At 29.0% G+C, this 14,724-nt stretch overlaps 1 protein-coding gene across 1 annotated transcript in view; it reads left to right on the top strand.

Annotated features, from left to right (window-relative positions):
- LOC113376290 (titin homolog) overlaps positions 1 to 14,724 on the top strand; it is an 89,162-nt gene that overhangs the window by 36,866 nt on the left and 37,572 nt on the right. The window contains exons 2-4 of the mRNA XM_026616195.1: positions 9,448 to 9,587; positions 13,846 to 13,918; positions 14,578 to 14,640. Coding sequence (XP_026471980.1) covers positions 9,448 to 9,587; positions 13,846 to 13,918; positions 14,578 to 14,640 — 276 coding nt within the window. The remainder of the gene's footprint in view (positions 1 to 9,447; positions 9,588 to 13,845; positions 13,919 to 14,577; positions 14,641 to 14,724) is intronic.

Genomic DNA, 14,724 nt, shown 5'->3' with positions numbered 1-14,724 from the left:
AAAATTATTTTAAGTTCTTGTAAACTAAACAATAGTGCTCACAACCAAAAAAACTAACAAAAGAAATATTTTTGTTATGGATTTTCAAACATTGGCTTTTATCTCCTGATAACAACGTCGCAAGAATTAAGATATACATCTTTTTCCCTCTACTTTCAAATATAGTTGTTAAAAATTCTTTACTTACTAATTTTTGAGATATTGATTGAGGACCTTTTTACACGCGAACCTTTAAGCCCCGCTCTGTACTATATATTGTGTAATTTAATATTGACATATGTATTAAAGTCTAATAATCGGGTATATCTTCAATAAAAACCATAAATTTTTTTTCAAAATTGTTTTTTTACAATCCATACGTTTTGGCTATAATCCTAGCCATCATTCAGTGAGAACTAAAAATAATATTTGAAAATTACAATTGTGATTGAAATAAGATAAAGAGTAAAAAGTACTTACAATGCTAATTTTAGTGTTAAAAGCAGAAAATTCAATAATCTATGATATGAAAGTATGGTAATGCACTAAACTGTTTAATATAAACATTAACCTTGTAATTCTAGAATATTTCACAATTATACTAAAATTAAATGATCACAAAAGAGAAAGTGCGCAATATATATGACATCAATAAACCTAGATGGATACAATGAAGAAAGGATTTTGTAAGAAAATATTTTTACCAAGATCCTAACATGTGTGGAACTAATTGTGATTGTGAATTGTTTGCACACTTTTACAAAATAAGTTTTTTTTTACAAAACATTGAAAAAATGTGCCAAAATTCACAATTAGTTCCACACATGTTACAATCTTAGTAAAAATATTTTGTGAAAAAATCCTTTCTTCATTATGTCTCCAGCTAGTACACAGATAACACTCGTGTTACATAGTTCGTTGTGAAAATTGTTATTTTAGTGAAATTGTGAAATATTGTTATAAATATTGAACAAGTTTAATGTTTATGTTATATAGTTTAGTGCATTACTATATTCTCATACCATGGATCATTGTTTTTTCTGTTTTGAAACTAGGATAAGCGAATTGTAAGTACTTTTTATTTTTTGTAATTTTTCAATTCAATTGTTTTTATTTTTAAATTTACTTTAGTTTCTAGGCTAGCTAGGATTTTAGTCGAAATTCATGAATTGCAAAATAAGTTTTATGGATGCAATTACCGATTAGACTTTGTTAATACATATTTGAGCATATTTGCATGTTTGTAAATTTTGCATTTATTTGAAAAAAAAAATTCAATGTTTTTTTTAATTACATCAAATACGGCCCTGGCATTCGTGGATTATGAGCTATATTAATATTAAACAAAATATGAATGCACCCCGCAAAATTATCTAGGGCAACGACTGGTATACAGTTGCACCACCCGATTTTTACAAATAGTTATTTGATTACCCCACATTCCTGAGCTTAGTCTCGTTTTCAATTATATAAAAAATCTAAAATTCTGAATTTTGATAAATTTTATTCAAATAATTAACTGTATATATTTAAAATTAAAATTTATACAATTTTAGTTTTTATACTTGCATTTGCTTTAAAAAATGTATCATTTGTTGAAAATGATAGTATGTACTTACAATTTGGTACTATCGAATACGTAGTATGTAAATATGTAGTATGTAATAAAAAAAATAATAACTAATTGATAAAAATGATATCGAATTTATAGAAAAAGCTCTATTTTAACTATAATTTATATAAACACATTCAATTCGCATACTATATGGGCAATAACAATTCTACTATGATTTTTTTTTAAATAATAATTTTTTTTGAAATAAAAGTTTAGATCTTATTCAGTCTATTCTCATAAATAATTTTAGTAAATAATATATAACAATAGGTTATTAGAGTATCTAAATAAATTCAGTAATAAAAATATTTCCTCATTGTCTAATAAATCTATTGTTCCGATTCCCATTGTTCTTTTTCTCTTGTAAATAAGAAGGTGTCATTTGTTTAGCTGTTTAAGAAATTTGTTTTGCTTTTCAATAAAAAGCTATTTTCAATTGAATAGCTATTTTGTATTTGGTAATACTTTTAGTTGTTGTATACTGATAAAATTACCGACACTGTTTATAAAGTTTATAAAGATTGTGAGAGCTGTTATTTTGGAAAAAGCTTCCAATATAATAGCAAAAGAGTGACTCAAAAAATTCTAAACAAAATGAAACTATATTCTGTGCATATGCATATGATTCATTTATTCGTTTAACTCATCCTATTATTTATATATGGAAATGAATGTTAATTATCATATCATTCTATGTACAGAAAAAATGTTGATCTTAGAATATTTGCTGATTCGTGTTTAATTTTTTTAAATTTCACTTGTTCTCTGTCTGAGATTTTTTATATCTAAGTATCACTCTTCTTCTGTCTGAGATTTTTTATATCTAAGTGTTATCAAAATTTATTTAACATTTGTAAATCTGATTTATGCCTTTACCCCTGATTTTATTCACCAAAAGGTGTATTTATACCTTTCCATTAGGTCATTCTTCTGTCCAATTCTGAGATGTTCCACATGGTGATCATAACTTCAATTATCAAAAATTGATTTTATGTAGTTTTTTTTATATAGTTTTCGAATAGTTTTTTGAATGTACCTATTTGTTGTTCCTGTAATTAGTGCTATAATTTTTCAAAATAAATAATTGCGTTAGTTTGTTCACTCTTCATTAATCAAAAATAATCATAAATCCCAAATCAATCAGCCCATAAATCTATAAATCTTGACAAACAATTACGATTGCGACCTCTAACCGATGCATTTGTTTGGTTTGGATAGATTTTCTTGGTTAACCAAGCGTTGCTTAGAATAATAACGCAATATGCTAACATCAACCTGTTTGTTTTCCTATTGCAATTAGTGCGTTTGTGATATCAAGTGATTTGTGATTGGCAAAGTGCGAGGGTAGGACGAGCACCACTATGCTGGTAGTAATCGTAAAACGATAGGGTTGACGCCTGACTGATTCACATCTGTTCACGACAATGACAAAGTTTCATAGGAGAGTTGAATAGCACTCGAATAGAAAACTATTTTTCATATTTGTCTTTAATGTAACTAGTGGTATATGGCATCGTGCTTTAAGGCAAATTGCTGGAACTTCTTATTTTTAAATAAAAATTATTTTTACTTTGTAAAAATTAGATTTGAGAATTTTGAAATTTTTGAAAAAACTTACTTTTTAGAAGAAAATTTTTTTTTGTATATTTTGAAATAATTTACAAATTTTAAACTTATTTTCATCTCCTGGTCCAAAAACTAATCAGCGCGCCTCCTTATCTTAAGAAATCCAATTCTTTTGAATCATTCAAATCGGTTGAACCGTGTTCCCAAAGTCGTACACACATACACACACATCCATCCATTTTTTCTAATGTATGCCAAAATCTTCAGAAACCTCTGAAACCTAAAGGTAAATAAAAATGTTCATTTTCGATTTTTTTGCGATTGCTGTAACTTAAGATACGTTAAAAATTTGTTTAGAAGTCTCAAGAGCCTTATCAAAGATCAAAGAAATCTGACAAATTAAAATCAAAATTAAAAAAAATATATTCATCGTAATTATCTATATGGCACATCTTCCATTTTTTTTTCAAGTAATTCAATTTAAAAATATGTATACTCATTTTGTCTTTTTTTCGCCAAACGAATTTATTAAATCATTTATAGCTGACTACATTTTGTAAGAATTTTATTTGCCTATATAAAAAATTGGTAAATATTTATTTATTTTTTGCTTACGCACGTGGCACTAAGGCCTGTATTATTGATAAAGCATATAACTACAGTAGCTACGTCTCTGCCTTTTTCATAAACTTTTTGTAAGGGATAATAAAAATTTTATTTTACATTTTCGATTCGTTATTTTCTTTTCTGTAATTTTTTTATTATAGTTTTTATTAATTATGTTAGAGTTTCTACTTTTCTCAATTAATCTTAGAGAAACAAATCTGAAAACTATACCCTATTGATGAAAAAATTTAATCATTTTTTCATTTTACAGTAATTCGATAAAAAAGTATATTCCGTCTTTTAAATTACAATTATTTAGTCGAGATTTATTTGAAAATAAAAAAAAACTCTACTCAATGTATAAAGAAAAGTAAATTTTTATCAGTATCAGTAAAAATAAATAAAATTTAATTTGAAACTTAATAAAAATGAAATGTACTTCAATATATTTGGCGAAATTCTTTTTTAATGTTTCTTATATTTTGCACTACATTCCGTATTGGTGTCTTAGTGAACCCAATATAGAATATTTGTCTCAGAATTTCTGAAATAAAACAAAACTATCATCTAAATAAATAGATTATCATCCAAAATATTATAAACACGGTAACTCTATTTTTATGAAGTGATAACTACTTAATCAGTAATAAATTACGTTTACTATATCAAACCAATTCGATAAGCGAATAAGTTTCCACAAAATTTAACTCTTACAATAGATTTACAAGCAGATTATTCCAACAACCCTCGAATACACAAAAAAAAACTAAATTGACTCTGAATGTGATATTTCTATTGTTGAACCTTGAGCATCTCGTTGTAGGCAAACCGTAAATTTTGTAGTTTGGACAAGTTGTTGTGGATCTATAATAAAGCAACAGGGGTCGTAGGATATTTTATGTAAGAGACACCTGAAAATAATTATCTAATAATTAAATTAACTTTTGCACTTAATTGCTAATAAAGAATCTGATCGTCGGTAAAACTAATGAACGGGTCCTTACCGAGTTACATCAAAGTCTATTAAATTTTTGAAATCGGTGCACAACTTTAACGAATGGTCAAATTTTGACTTTAATATACACATGGTGTCAGACGACTCAGAATGACATGAAACGTCGAGAAAATAAATTTAGCAAATCGGATTAGCTGGCGTAGACGAATTTCTGAGGAAAGTTAATTATGAAAATCCATAATTGTTTTAAATCCATTTTTAATATAGATTTATTATTCTATAATATTTCTGTAGCTTCTGCAGAAAGGGACGCAGGTACAAAAGTCTATCATTATTATCTCAAAAACAAGCAAAGTATAGAATTTTTTAGTGATACTATTTTAAAGTAGAGGGCAAAAGATGTGTAACCAGTAAAAATGTGCTAGTCGAGCGCAAGATAAGTGCTCAAACATAGAAAGGTATATAACGTCATATGTCTGAGCGAATATTGCCGACAACAATCGCGGAACTTTCCCGATTGATTAAATGTCATATATGTCATATGTTTTATTTTAATACTATAATGGCAATTGTGATGGCTGATAATTTTGGAAGAAATGATATCAATAATATTTAATAATATTTATTATAATATTAATATAATTCAAATATTATCTGTAATAATTTTATTTCAATAACATATTGGCAATTATAATGGCTGATAATTTTGTAAGAAATGATATTAATAATATTTTCCCTTAAAAAATGAATATACATAAAATCGAATCCACCTGTTAAAATCAGTTTATATCTTAAAAGGCTTATATGAGGTACGTAACATATGAGAGTTTTGCGATTGTCGTCGGCAATGTTTGCTCAGACATGTGACGTCTTCTATCTTTGAGCACTATATACAACGGAAAAGTATGAGGACTAGTAGTCCGTGTATTGTAATATCTATGGTTATCATATAGTTGATTTACTTTAGACAGTATAATTACTGAAAATCAAATTGGACCTTTATGCCCCACCACACCCTATCACTAATCTCGCTCAATTCATTTTATTACGCAAAGGCCAGCCTGAGGGTGATTCATTCAAACGTCGCACAGCGCGAAAAGAAATGTCGTCGTTGAGACATAAAACTTTTTGCTAATACTAATATAAAACAATTTACTTTAATATTTAACATTTTAATAACAGTGGAAAAATATATAGTTAGTCGCAACTTTGTCCCCTAGTTAGTCTCTAAGGTGTGATTGAAGTTCAGCGAGCAAATAGACGCGATACGCACACAACGAATGTGATAACGGACACACGAAGCTTTATCCTGTTTTAGTTGAATATTTTCGGTACAATGTTAGACTTTTTTAAATTATCAAAAGCAAAACGATGTTCATGCAGAATAGCACTTGTGGGAGCTTCGGGGAGTCACGGTTTGTGTTCCTCCAAGTACTTTCATGGGTACTAAAATTGCGTAAACTTTATATTTATGTCGTTCGGCGACGCTAAAAATTATATTAGTTTTGTAAAAAATATATTATTATTTATATATTCATCCACTTAAGTACTTTTATGTTGGAATAAATGAGTAATTTGTTTTTAATTTAATATGCTTAATAAGTTTCAACCAGATTTCAAAACTAGTGATGCATGGCACCGTGCCTTAAGGCAAATTGCTGGAACCTCCCGTACAGCAAATTAAAGTTTTCAAGAAAGCTTTAAAAAATTTAAAAAACTGAAAAAATCGATTTTCTAGAAAAAAAAATCATTTCTTTACGTTTCAGAGGTTTCTGAACATTTTGGCATATCTCAGAAAAAATGAATGTGTGTGTATGTGTGTATATACGAAGCTAAATGTGCAAAAAATAGCAGTTTTGGAGAGAACTAAGCATCACATTTGAATGATTTGAGAAGCTTTCCGCTTATTTAATTTATTTTTCTAAATTTCTAAAAAATTTTTTTTTTGAACATCGAAAATAATTCGGATTTTAATTCTAATTCTAGCTAAAGTTCATAACATCACTTCAGATAAATAATTTTAACTTTGCTATCAGCTTATATAATTCTTATAAATATTGGACAATGTCCTTTATTTTAAATCTGATTGATCAAGTTTTGTTTATTTACTTTTTATACAAACATATATAAAAGTCGTCGTCTAATTAATGAGCTCTTATATTTTGTCTATAAAATACGAATAATGAACGTAGTTACAGTACTTATAATAATCTACTTGAAAACATTTAATATTCCTCGAATATTTTTTATGGTACGGGAAGTTCCAGCAATTTGCTTGAGGCACGATGCTATACACCACTAGTTTACTTTTGTACCGGATCTTCAAAATAGCTAAACAAGCTTTCAAAAAAATTTAGTACAAATGTTTACATAATGTTTTTTTGAATCATTCAAATCGGACGCCTCGTTATCTCAAAAACTGAATTACCATTTTTTACACTTGCTTCGTATCTTCGAAATGGCTGGATCTGCCTTTGCCAAAATCTAATCAGCATCAATTCAAATCAAATGTTTTTTAAATTACAGAAATCGGTTGATCAAAATCGTCGACGAAAATTTGTATCCAAACACACGCACACATACACACACACACACACACACACACACGTCAGTTTTTTCTTAGGTATGCCAAAATGCTCAGCATTTGAAACGAAAAGATATCCATTCATATACAAATTATTATTTTCGATTTTTTGCAATTACAATTATTGACTCTACGCAAAGTTGAATTTGGTTGTTAAATCATTAAAATTTTAGTCGAGGTTTCGTCATTAAAACAAGAAATGCTTAGTGCATAATATTACAAATCTCAAAAAACAAATATTTATTCAAATATTATTTATATTATATCTGAAATGCAGTTTTTCAATTCGGTTGTTATTATATTGTTGCGTTTTGTATTGTCATTTTACGATATAGAGCCCTCTCAGCGGGTAGAGAGCGCTTCTATCGCGGTTGCTTTTTGAAAGGCACTTGCAAAAAAGGGGTTAGGCAAAGTGTTATAACATACAACAGACAAGAAAAGAGTTTGAGGGTGCATTTCGATAGATATATCGCATACGAAATGAAGCACTACCTCTACCAGGTTCTCCGCTCATATCACCACGGTTGGTTTTATCGCGGGTAACAGTGATATCCAGGGATCCAAAAGTTTTACTATAAAAAAAGATTTTTTAAATATTACCTAGAAACAAAATTAACTAGCAATTTTTAATTCAAATGCTCGATGTAAAAGAATGAAAGCATCTTGATTATTACGACTCCGCTATTGGGAGATAAACGACAATGTTTGAAAATGTATAACAAAAATATTTTCTTTAGTTAGTTTTTTGGTTGTGAGCACTGTTGTTTAGTTTACGAGACCTTAATATAATTTTTAGTATACGTTATTTAATTGGTTTTATAAGATGTATTATTATTTTTAAGTTAGATTCAACATTTTTTTATACAACCTCTAAAAAAGTCTACATGTGGGTGACGTAAAAAGGACCAATTGAACCTTTACCCTGGAAACGGTGTAAACAATTAAAAATAGTAACAAAATGGTAAATTAAGTTAACAAAAGCAATTTTATAAGAGAAGTTAAATATTTATTCTAACTATGCTGATGATTATTTCTGACAAAATACCAGATCAAAGTTATATACAGTGTTGTCTCTATAAAAAATGTGCCCAAAAAATTTATATTTTGCATTGGTTGAATAATATAGCTATTTTTGCATATAATTTCTTTAAAAATAAAAATAAGACATCGTATCTGTTTGCCCGTTAGCTGTCCCTTTTTCCCAACCTATGGGGTAAAAAGGACCAGGCGACAAATTTTTGAAAAGCAGCAAAAAAACATATTTTTACAATGATGAATCAGCTGGAAGTTTCACTGGGCGTAGTCGGATAGTTGTTTGTTTGGTATGTGTCATTTGTAGTGTTATAATTGGTTTGGTTTTCACAATATAGTTGTTCAAAGTCAAATTTGACCTTTGTGCCCCGCCCTACCCTATAATATCCATTAAACTAAAAAACTAAATCCATTAATCATCATCACAAATTAGAAAATTACTCCGATTCACTCGTTGCTTCACTGCACATCAAAATATAGAAAACTTAAAAAATTATGGCCTATTAAAATGATCTAATAAATTGTTACTAATAGTAATTACCCACTGGGGTAACTATTATCTATAATTATATTTAATTATAGTAAATCAAAATAACTCATAGAATGTAATTAATGTTCTGGTTGTTGATAATAAAAAAATAAAATAAAAATAAAATAAAAATAAACACATAAAAGTCAAGAATCAATTAGTCAATTATCTTTTTAATTCTCCGGTAAATTACAAATGTTATGGCAAGGTTCTATTATCGTATGAGTTGGTGTTCACAAATTGTCAAAAAACTATGTAATTGCTGTGCGATCAGGTATTTTACATATAAAGCCTAACCTCCAAAAGGCACATTTGTCAAATAATAATTGTATCAGAAACGCAACTTTCTTACGTCTCTTTGATAACACATAGGTGAAGTCTAACCAAAGCTAAAATTATGACGTTTGTGCATTTTGTAGGTTATGTTTTATGTGTAAAACTAATACATAGCTTTACCAAAACATTTCAAATTTATCTGAGAATTGGCCCCTAATTTGTCTATTTAAAATTAAGGACATTGTTAATGGTGATTAATTTCTCAAATACAATCTGTGTTCCTTTATATTTTTTATGAACTACAGCTTGAAATCACTGTTAAAGATAGACGTTCGCGAGAACGTGTGTTGTGTTATTGTCATCCTGTTAGACGTGTTGACGAAAGGGGAAAATACGAAAAATCTCTCAGAGCGAAAAGTGATATGACACCTCGCGCTTCGCGCCCGTACGTGCTTTCGGTGTATAGTTTAGTTCTAATAGCACCAACAAGAGTTTTCCAAGACATACACTTCAGCTCGGAAAATTTCTTTCATCTTAAAATAAAGCAGTAGTGACAAATTTCAACCATGATTGCATGTGTTGACAACTTGAAACCGAGAAATCAATGGTTATATTAAAAATCTTTTCGAATTGGAGATGCAATAATATAATTTAAACTAGTGGGGCGCACGGCATCTAGCCTTAAGGCAAATTGCTGGAACTTTCCGTACCAAATATTATTATTTTTTAAAAAACGATTAACATTTTTGAAAAAAATTTACTTCAAAAAAGATAGATTTTTGAGAAACTAGGAATTTGACATAAAATTCCTTTTTTTGAAAAAAAAAAAATTTTTTGAAAAAATGTTTTTTTTTATTTTGACATATTTTGGCAATTCCGAATTTTTTTTTCAAAGCAATCGTACTGCTTTAACTGCATAGAGACAAAATGTCAAAGCGCGTAAGCGCCGCGTCGCCGTCTAACGAATAAACATTGGTACTGAACCCACAGGAATGTAAACAAAATTTATACTTATTGTTAAAATCTCTATAAAATATCTGATAATTTGATGTGCATATGTCTAATGTTCATTTTTGACCGCCAAATGGCATTTTTTTTACTTTTTTAAAAAATTTTCATTTTCGATTTTTTTGCTATTACTATAACTTACCCTACGGAAAGTTAAATATAGATCAAAAATATGTTTCCATTTTAAAATAAGATCATTTCTGGCACTGTGGTGTGAAATGACAATGGAGATGTCTCACTCTATTCTTCCCTGAATCCAGTTGGAGTTCAACTCAGCTGACGGACCTGCCTTAGGGCAGTATCACCTATTATTTATCATTGAAAAAATAAAACCTAACCATTTTATCATAAGTGCAACTTTATGATGTCTCTTTGGTAACAACACATACGCGTAATTATGGATAAAACGACCGATTGCACAGAAAATACAAAGCTTTTTGACAGTACGTGACTACTAACTCATACAATTATAGACCCGTAAAATAGCATTATCAAAGCATTTCTATTTTATCTGAGAATTGGCGCTGGTATTCCGTCAATTTTTCAGAGCCTACAACAGTAAAGATCTTGCATAGTTTTATTATGAAATGTTTCTAGTATTTTCAACTGTATTTTTTAGCAAATAGCTCTATTATCTCCCCCTCTAGTATTATACAAATCCTAACATTATCTCTGTGTTTTCTCAATTGCATCTTCTTCAACTTTCGTTCGTCCTTTCCGATCACACTTTTCGTAACGTCAGGAATTCCAGTTCACGTACGAAAGTTTTAAGTCCAAAATAGATAATTTTGGAGGAGCACATGAATCTCTTTTCCTCACAATTTCATTGACTATTTCAATATCAATCTCTCATTTCTTGAGATTAGTTTATCGCCGATCAGATCGACTCCGATGGATTGCAAGTGAAACAAACGGACCGATAATGGAAAGGCATAGTTGCGCACATGTCGAGCCATCACGTCATCGCAGATATAATACTGCAATACTGTACAGTTTGCGAGCTGCGTACTTGTTCGGGGTATAATGGATCTAAAATAGTTCCGGCTCGTTAAACCGCGCGTCGGGGTGGCGATGCACGGATCAGAGCCAGCCGCGAGTGTTAGGATGAGATTGCGACATGCAACCGATACCTAGATCATGAACACTTGCTGTAGAATGTAGATGAAACGTCGATTTAAATTGATTTTGAGGAAATAGAAGTATATGAATCAATATTTCATAAACTAAAGAGCTAGTGATTTTGCGAAGATACCTAGATTTTTTGTGATCATATGATGCCTCTTAAATTCTTTGGTTGCAAGAAATACATTTGAATTCGTTTATATTAAGATCAAAGCAAATTGACAATTGACAAAACAATTGACAACAAAGGTCTTTGTGTGACAATATGAGAACGTCACACAAAGACCTTTGTTAAAAAAACCTTATCTATGCAAATATGTATGTAGTTATATATTTTAACAGAGAAACATGGGAACTATATGTGTCTACATGTTAAACTAGTTGGTATTGGTATTTTGCCTTGAGGCAAGTTACATGAACTTCCCGAAATGTATAAATAATCGATTTAATTAATAAAAAATAAATTAACTTATGAGTGATTAAAAGTATTCCGAGTGGATTTATTACACATAACGAGCACGTCGTTAAATCAGAGTATTTTCTAAAAGCAAATTTTCAAAAAAAAATTATAATTGAACCAGTTTCCGTAGGGCTTTAATGATTTAGTATGTTCATTAGGACCAAGTGCTCTATTGTTATACCAAGTAAATCGTCTAATTTTAATTTTAACTTTCATGAATTTTCAAAATTAAACAACTTGTCGTAAGACCGTAATATTTCAGTAAGTTCTATAAGGCCATGATATATATCACCAAAAAAGTTCAATAAAAATCGGCTTAGATTTCTTTTATTTACAAGAAAAGGGTTCCGTAGATTTTCCCCTAAAACTAATCAGTATCATTCTCAATTAATATCTTTCAAAAAGTTTTTGATTTTTTAAAATCAATTCGGTAGTATGAGCTTAAATGTGGACGAAAAGTTTAACCTTTTTTTCCAAATTACAAAGAAACGGCTTGGCAGATCGTCGCACAAAACTCACGAACGATAGTCCTAATTGAGGTACATCAAATGGCTTTTAAATTTCTAAAATCGGTTCAGGCGTTTTTGAGAAAACGTCGATGAAAGGTCTAATTTTGACAAATGCCAAAAAATTACTAATACTAATATACCGATACTAATTTTTGCAAACTTTGACGAATTTTTAAAATTAAACGACTTGTCGTAGGGCCGTAATATTTTAGTATGATCTATAAGACTATAGTATCTACCGTCAAAAAAAAAAAATAAAAAAATATTTACTTACATATTCGTGCAGTGATGTACAGAAGTCGAATTGGCCCAAAATTATCTGAAAATATAGTCGACAATATTTTAGAATTATAATATGAATTAATATTGTTTATTAGCTCAATATTAGATTGAAAAGAAATTGTACACAAATTGAATTTGTGATATATTTCTAATCGAATATTTTTTAAAATCATGCTATAATATAAAATGTTCATCGTTCACATAATTATGAACTTATTTTTCATCTTACAAATACTTATAAATTTAGTGAACAAAATATTTACATTGCTAAAATACATCTTATATAACATAATTGACTTGTACGTATAGTGTTATCAATGCACTTATGCTTTGAAAAAATAAATAAGTAAATCAATAGAAATTAGGGTTTACACAAAACCCTAAAATATGTTAGAAAACCGGTTTTCGAAGGTTCTTTCTGATTGTAACCGGTTTTGAGTTTTCATAGGAAATTATTAATTTACTCGAAAAATCCGAACAAAAAATGTCATCAGAAAATTTCGTGTTATTTAGAGCAGTTTTGACTGAAATTATTTACTGTTCAATTTTATTGATAATTTTTTTATGCAATTTAGTAAAACAAAAGCAAAATTGACCAAAATTAAATAACTTTAGAAACAATCAGTTGTTTATGCTTAATTGTTACATATAAGGGTGACGAGGTAAGACTATAGATTTTCCATCGATAATACATTTGTCTTTTTACATTTTTAAAGGTGTAAATCATATATTGAAAACCGGTATTTTGCACTAAAAACCGATTTTGAAATTTTATCATTTTTTCTTATAAAACCCGTTTTTTTTTTGAACGGACAAAATGTATGTGTACTATTTATTGGAGCAATTGTAATTATTTTAATACAATCTTTAAGATCAAATTTAGCTAATTAACCCCTAAAATTATAGCAAAACTGTAATAATATATTTCGTAATAATTTATTGCATTTTATTTCTTATTTACGAAAGTCAAGCTGCAATCGATAAAACCAACAGTAAAAAAATTGTAAACCAACAATAATATAATTCTTGTTTTACTTGTGATATTCAAAGGGAATGGCTTTGAAATCCGATACTAACACACTTGCTGTCGGCCTTATGCCAGGATTTAGCAAAGTTGGGGTGCGTTCATCATTGAGATACTTCTGCTCACTATCTATTGCGCCCGAAGCTTTTTAAAGCTTTTTTTTTGTCTACGGGTTGTATGCAATTGCACATACTACGACTTACTGACACGATTAGCATTTATGCACCAAATTAATTTATATAATAATATAGCATTGGTTTCTAACATTATTTGGTAAATATATTATTTTTTGTTGCAGGTTACTTTCTGCTTGCGCAACTTTAGAGATGTCTAATTTCGATTATAAGAAATTGCTGCATGCGATCCATGCTGTAAGTACTATAAATAAATAAATAATATAAATTGGACTGCATATATATATATATACATGTCTCTATATGCATATGTTTATGTTAAGAAAAGTTTACAGTGAGTAAAAAAGAAAATTGTTAAGATTTTAGAACATCTTTACAATTCCATTTTGAGGTGAATTTGTACTTTATCTGACTTTTTTATATAAATGATTGCAATGTACAATAATAGTTATAAGAATTTTCAGTAACATTAAAACTTCTAGTAATAACTTTTTGGAAATTGATTGGAAAAACCTTGAGAAAAGCCATGATAAATCAGTTCATAGCCTGGAAGAATTATTTTATATTCTGCTTGACTATCCATAATCAACGCGAGTGCGTACCGAATTTCCTCAATTAGCTTCTAAATTTTTGACATTAGTGCAACCGTTTTGGAAAAAATATTGACGAAAGGTTAAAAATGGCCTCTCGTTCATACATACACATACTCTTCCAAATTTGATCTCAAACGGTTTAGAATGACTTGAAAAGTCAAATGAAGTTCAAATCTGAATTTACCACCATCCAAAAAGAATTATCATAGAAAGTTTGCCAGTTTTTTTTTCTTTTGAAAATAATATTAATAATAATTTAAGAAAAAATAAGTATGTTCAAACATAATTTGATTTGAATTAAAGGCAAAACCTGCTGCTGTGAATGGCTCTGAACCCACCGCTGGTCCCTCAGGAGTTGGTACAACGGTAAGATTTTTTGCGATTACTATAACTTCTATTTTACGGAAAGTTAAAGGGGTAGTAAGGGGTATACAATCAAATCTGAATTTA

Source organism: Ctenocephalides felis, unplaced genomic scaffold, assembly GCF_003426905.1.
Source record: "Ctenocephalides felis isolate EL2017-DRISC unplaced genomic scaffold, ASM342690v1 CF-g0.4_SCAFFOLD_01886, whole genome shotgun sequence".
NCBI lineage: Eukaryota > Metazoa > Arthropoda > Insecta > Siphonaptera > Pulicidae > Ctenocephalides > Ctenocephalides felis.
This window is presented reverse-complemented; position numbering and strand designations above follow the sequence as displayed.